Source organism: Sturnus vulgaris, chromosome 21, assembly GCF_052056855.1.
Source record: "Sturnus vulgaris isolate bStuVul1 chromosome 21, bStuVul1.hap1, whole genome shotgun sequence".
NCBI classification, from domain to species: domain Eukaryota; kingdom Metazoa; phylum Chordata; class Aves; order Passeriformes; family Sturnidae; genus Sturnus; species Sturnus vulgaris.
Window position 1 is genome coordinate 5,419,158 of NC_142263.1, and position 6,268 is coordinate 5,425,425.

At 43.6% G+C, this 6,268-nt stretch overlaps 1 protein-coding gene across 2 annotated transcripts; it reads right to left on the reverse strand.

The window, feature by feature from the left end:
• Positions 1 to 1,588: 1,588 nt before the first annotated feature.
• On the reverse strand, positions 1,589 to 4,743 carry MRPS17 (mitochondrial ribosomal protein S17). Of its 2 annotated transcripts, none has more exons than XM_014876544.2 (3): positions 4,642 to 4,743; positions 3,313 to 3,459; positions 1,589 to 2,320 (listed from the first exon to the last, which is right to left on the reverse strand). In XM_014876544.2, the coding sequence occupies exons 2-3, from the start codon at positions 3,433 to 3,435 to the stop codon at positions 2,030 to 2,032; spliced, it is 414 nt and encodes a 137-aa protein (XP_014732030.1). In that variant the 5' UTR covers positions 3,436 to 3,459; positions 4,642 to 4,743; the 3' UTR covers positions 1,589 to 2,029. The 2 variants fall into 2 exon arrangements, with proteins under 2 accessions (XP_014732030.1, XP_088033290.1); XM_088177164.1 differs by lacking the exon at positions 4,642 to 4,743 and adding an exon at positions 3,788 to 4,290.
• Between the last annotated feature and the right edge of the window lie 1,525 nt (positions 4,744 to 6,268).

A 6,268-nucleotide genomic window follows, 5' to 3' on the forward strand; every position in this document is an offset into this window, starting at 1 on the left:
GATTTTTTCTATCAGCACTCTCTGAGACTAATCCAGAAGATAACACATATGATGTGCTTTAACATCACAAAAGTACAATCTTTGTGCTTTAAAACAATTTAACCTACAATTGCCATTACTCTATTAAATAACACAGTCTGGTAAGTAATTTGGTTTTAGTCACATTTTCATCTGACAGTGTGGCAAGTTCTTGAGCAACCCTCCCAGTGCCTACACTGGAAAAATTATAACCTCCTGTGATGAATCAATCTTATAGGAAAAAAATATAGCATTTTCACAACTACTCAAGGGAAATCACAAAGACAAGAAAATATTCACTCCCCTAATTAGATGTAGATGCACTCTATTAAGCAAACAGGAAACATTTTCTTATTTTTCATAATTATCTAGTTATTAAAACACTCATATCCTATATTGAGGGGCAAGTTCTGCTTGGATACAACTTCAGTGCATTTCCTACAGCCCAGGGCCAAGTTCTACCCCATATCCAAGTTCTCTCACTCTCTGCTTGGATGAAGTTTCACATTTTACATTCACCTGGGCAGGAGTCAGAGCTCAGGTTTTTCCTTTGCTTTAATCAGCCAGCTCCAGTTCCTGAGGACTTTACATAAACCTAAATCTCTGCCACAAAGAACAAGAAAAACCCTACAGCCACACGCTTAAGGCACTTGCTCAACCTCAGAGCCTGTGCCCACACTATTTTACACAGAGACATTTCAGTGAAGGTTTCTTGACATCCCACATGAACACTGGCATTCAGTGAGCAGCATTTTTTGCTTTGAAGTACCAGAGGAATTTTAGTTTTCTCATTTCTTGTATCCCAAATAATTTTCTGGGTTCAGTCAGGCTTTTTAGGCAGCCAGAAGTGAATTTGTGCAGGAAGTTATAGGGTAAATGATCTTTAATAATCTGACAACAGCAGAGAACACAACTGGAAGCTCCTCAGTTACTTAAAGTAAGATATTTTAGGTGAGAGGGTAAGATTTTAGGTCTGATACACCTTGTTTTGCTTCTGATCCTAAAGAGCAACAGACACTTTGGAAAGGATTTCTCACAGCTCTCATATCCCACTCTCCCCTCCCACACTGCCAAATTTTGAGGCAGATGCCCTTTTAGATCCAAAGTCAGGAACATGAAGCTGCTGCAACAGCTGCAGGCTCTCAGCTTGCTGCATGCCCCGGAGGAGAGGACATGAGATCCCCAGAGCTGTACCAGGATAAAGTCATCTTTCATCATTAACTGCTCTGGCCTTTAGCTCCACATTAAATCATGCAGCAAAACAGCGCCTCTATCTCCCCAAAATGTGTTATTTTAATTAGTTTTTCTGATAAGATTAAATCTAATCACCTTTACTTTCACTTTTTGGCTCTGTATTCTCATCAGCTGCCCTGTCCTGCTGGCAGCTCAAAGAGATCCAGCTCTCCCAGAAGGAAATCCTGCCTTTGGACAGGTGACAGAGCCACACTAAGCTGCCCAAAGCTTTGATTCTCACCTCTCTGCCACTATAAAGGCAAAGGGCTGTGCTTTTGTTAGAGTTTGGAAGTCAGAAGGCACTGAAAGAGGAAATAAGGACACAAGCATGCAGCGGTTTTAAAATTCTACACTTCCTTTCAAAAGCTTTAATAGCATCTCCAGTAACCCTACAAACCACAAAAGACTGCCTGAAATACAGAACAATCAAAAAATATAATGACCCTCCCACCAAAATTAAACATCAAACAGTTGTAGTCTTGTCTTAACACAGAGGGGTCATTCCAGGAGGGCAGCTGCCTTTGGGAACTGTCACTGGGGCAAAACTACAGACAACAAAATGAAGTGTGAACACTAAACTTGCATTTTTCTCTGTATTTTCATTCCAAGCTCCAGGTACCCATGAATCTGCAACACCTCTTTGCATAAGCAACTACATTTACTATTTATTTTAACTACAGATTTCACTGAAACATTTAACATATCACAGCAGGGCCCCAAATATCCCTGACAGAGAGAGACAAAAGCTGGAAGCCCTCTGCTTAAAGTATTTCCCCCACTATTTATCTGTTGAACAAACTTTAAGTTCCTGAAGTTTCTCACTTAGATAAGTAGTATCTGCCTCGGTCAGGCTTTCAGAATCTGACAGGTTTTCCAGGAATCTGGTTCCTGCACAGGGCTTTCCTGTGATGGGATCTATGACATTGCCAACCTTGAACACAATTTCAGCCAGTTCGTGTTTCACGTGTTTGCTCCTTCGCTCGGGCAGAGCTTTCAGAAGAACAATGTCTCCAACAACACACTGCTGCAGTGGGTCATGGGCAAAATAGGTTTTTCTTTTGTTAAAGAACTGTAAAAGGAACAAAAAAAGAATAATAATAAAAAAGAGAAACCTTGGCATTATATTTCAAAATTATGCAATGGGTAAATATAGAATTAATAACAAATAAATTTCACTGAAGTGTTATGTAACTTTTAAAGCGAGATTCAGTTTGGATCATGAAGAGTAATGCAACTGTGCACTCTACAGGTTCTCCACAGAAAGCACAGCACTGCCCTTCCCAATCTCTTGTCAGGATAGTGTTGCCAACTGAGCCTGGAGGAAAGGAGATAGGGAAGAAAAAGCTCTGAAATCTGTATTTTGAAGTTTTTATGTGAGAATTTGCTTGCTGAATTTTTTTTTCACATAAAAAGTCTTGTTTTTTCTTATTGGAACAGCAGAATTCAGAATCCTTTAAGAAATAAATTAGGTTAAGAAATAAAGATTCTTCTACTGCATAAAATATTGAAATGGACTCCACAAGACCCATTTTCCAATCTTGACTCTATCCTTAACCTCCTGATCACCAAAAGCAACTTTTTCTACCTCCACGTACCACTGTTTCCCTATTTAAAATGGAGAAAATACAGTTTTTAACCTTCCTGTCTGAAGTGCATAGACAAGGGATAAATTCAAGATCACAGTAATGTTACAATTATGCATACAGAAAAAAACAGCTATAAAATTTATTGTACAAGTGACTAATAAACTGTCGAGTCCCCAAAGCATGCTCCACATCGACATGAAAAATTACATCTAAGTGTGAAACAACAAAAGCTTACCTTCCCAAAAAGATCAAATGAAGTGCATTAACAAGGCACTTCAAAGAAATACATTTAGCAGGTAATTTGTAAGTCCTCAGCACTCACTGCTTTTCATCCTTTGCACTCATCCCCACAACCAGATCCTTAGGGAGTTTGATTTGTAAAGAGTCATCAAAACTTTTCAGAGTCAAATCAGCAGAACATTTCTGTACAAAATACAAAACCCAGCAGGCAAGAGAAGTTGTTCACTGGTGTTACCTTTAGCAAGTAGGGATCCAGCACGAGCCTTGTCACTCTCACTTTGGCAGTTTTCTGCATTTTGGTCCCAATTACTTTCCCCACTATCCATTTTGCATGGACAGCTCCACGTGGGACAGACATTGTTCAGTTATGGTCATGCAGTGCCTGGCAGCGAGAAAAGCAGATGTGTTATTGCAACAAAGTAAAAAACATAACTGCTTTCTGCTCAATACCGAGTTTTTCCTTATTTTTAGACTAACAGCTTCATTAGGTCGTTTTGTTAGAAGAACAGAACTCTAAACAAAAATTTATTGCACCAGCTCAGCATTTTTGACAATATAGAAGGGATGCCACCATGTCCCTGCTATCAGTAAAAGTGGACAGAACAGCGTGAGGATGAGACCTTACCCCACCAAAATCCCTGGAATCACCCCAGTTGTCACAGACACAATAGAGAAAAAGTGTAGCTGTGGAAATTATTCACTTAACTCACATTCCAGCAGCTGTTTTGGCTGGAAACCTGCTCAGCAGAACAGGGTGCAACCAAACAAGGGAGCAGCCTGCAGCTTTTGTTCAAAGTCATCTGTTTCTGTGCCTCTCATTATCAGCTGAGCTGATGAAACCTAAGGAAGGTAATGAGCTTCTAAAGCCATGGATGACACATCAAAGAGCTGTCTGATCTACAGCACATGGACTTGCTTTTTGCAAGTAAATTATACTCCATTACCTTACTTGGTCTACTTAGGGAGAGCTTTCTGTACCACTCTTGGAAGAGTCAGGGGAAAAAAAACCAACAGAAGAATCAATATTAAAATTGATAGAGATTAATGACCATTTTCTCTCCCATTCAGACGTTGTTAAGCACAACTAAGACGTGCGAATTCTCCATGCCCCTCAATTTGTAAGACGCTTGCTTTGATATCGCAACACACCAAAAGAAGAGTTTAGGGATACAGGGACACAGCCATAGCACGAAACACTTCAGCAAATACTCGGGGGCTGCTTTTCCCTCGCCTGACTGCGCTGTGTGGGCTCAGGGCTGGAAGGACTCAGTGTGGGGGGGCCCTCCTGCACCCCAGGGCTAAACATTCCACACAGACACGGCTGTGCAGCAAGGGCAACACGCACTAAGCACGGGCAGAAAGAGATAAAAGAAGAAATGGAAACTGAGAGGAGCCCTCAGCCCCCCCCACCGCGGCTCCCCACAAGGCCCTGCCCCGGAGCCGCCACATCAGCAGGGCCGCGCAGGCGACGGGGCTCAGCCGGGCGGTTCATGCAGTACCCAGGGCACAGCCCCGGCACAGGGGACCCCCACAGGCCAGCCCCGGGAGCCCCGGCCCCTCTCACCGCCGCTGCCGCCGCCGAGCCTCGGGGGCCTTAAAGACACGGGCCCGGAACGGGCGGTGCCGAGCACGGAAACGCCGCGCGGAGGGAAGGGGCGGGGCCAGGGGCGGGCCCAAAGGGGCGGGGCTTACCGACCTTATTTAAAGGGGCCGCCCTCCTCCGCCCCCTCAGAGGCGGTGAGGGAGGAGCCAGTGCGGGGGTGTGGGTAAAGCGCTGTTAAAGTTGGAAGAGATTCCCTAAAAGCGCTTTAAAGATCCTTTAAGGATGGTGGAGGGTCTGTAAGGGAGGCCTTAAGAGGAACAGCTGAGGTCACTTGGTTTGTTTAGCTTGGAGAAGATGGGATTGAGGTTAGACCTCGTTGTGGTCTTCAATATTCTCATGAGGGGAAGGGGTGAGGCAGGTACTGATCTCTTCTGTCTCATGTGTGACAGCAAATGGCTGGAGCTGAGTCAGGAGAAATTTATGTTAGATATCAGGGAAAGTTTATCACCCGGAGCATGGTGGAGTACTGGAAAAGGCTCCTTGGGGCAGTGGTTATGGCTCCAAACCTGGCAGAGGTCAAGAACTCAGATACACGATGGGGTTCCTGGGATGTTCTGTGCACTGTCAGCAGTTGGGCTCGATGTTCCTGATGGATCTCTTGTAGCTCAGGATATTCTGTGATTATTTGCATCTCAAGTCCAACTGTGTACCCAGCACAGCTACTATAACCCCAAACCACATCATCCAGCACAATCCAGACATTTATCCAGGGATGCCAACCCCACCACCTCCCTGGGCAACCTATTCCTGTGCCTGACCACCCAAACAGCAAAAACTTTTTTTCTAACATCTAATCTGGATCTCCCGTCTCAGTTTAAGGTTGTTTTTTTCTTGTTTTCTCACACAAGAACAGCAGAAGAGTGACTTTACCTGACTGCAGCCTCCTCTCAGGTCATTGTGGAGAGTGAAGAGATTCCTCCCTGAGCCTCCTCTTCCAAACAAATGCAGGCGTGGGTGTTGAGGGACCCCTTGACATGGAATTTTGGAGATGCACCTACTCTCAGTGCAGCCTCTTGGAGGTTTTTGCACATCAACAAGTGTTGTACTCTTCCCCCTGCTGTTAAGTGATCAAATCTTGAAAGTTTTCCATATAAATCTGGAATAATTATAGTAGAGATAGAGTCAGAGCTGGCCTGTCCTTGCTATCCGTAACCTGGCTGATAACCAGTGTCTGTAAATCTGTATATAAAATGGAGGGTTAACAAAAAAAACCAAAAACTCAAACCACTTAGAAACTGAGTAATACCAAACTTATTGGACTTTGAGGTAAAGTGCTCCTGGTTGTTCCCTGTGACTTCAGGCTGAGGCCATCTGTGTTTTTATTTAAATATACTCACTCACCACTTTCTGCTGGTATTTTGGCTGCTGCCCAATTTTGAGCCTTGTTCTCTTTTTTGTGTGGGTGTCCCACAGGACAGGAAGAGGACAGGTAGGGAATCATATTTAATTAACAGCACAACTCCAGGCAGTTTCCTTTCTTAAGGTGGCTGATATGGGGAGACCAGGAGACACTGCTGAAATAATTTGATCAGATTCCATCCAAGGAGTTATTCGGAAGTTCCTTATCAATTTTTTACAGCTATCCAAG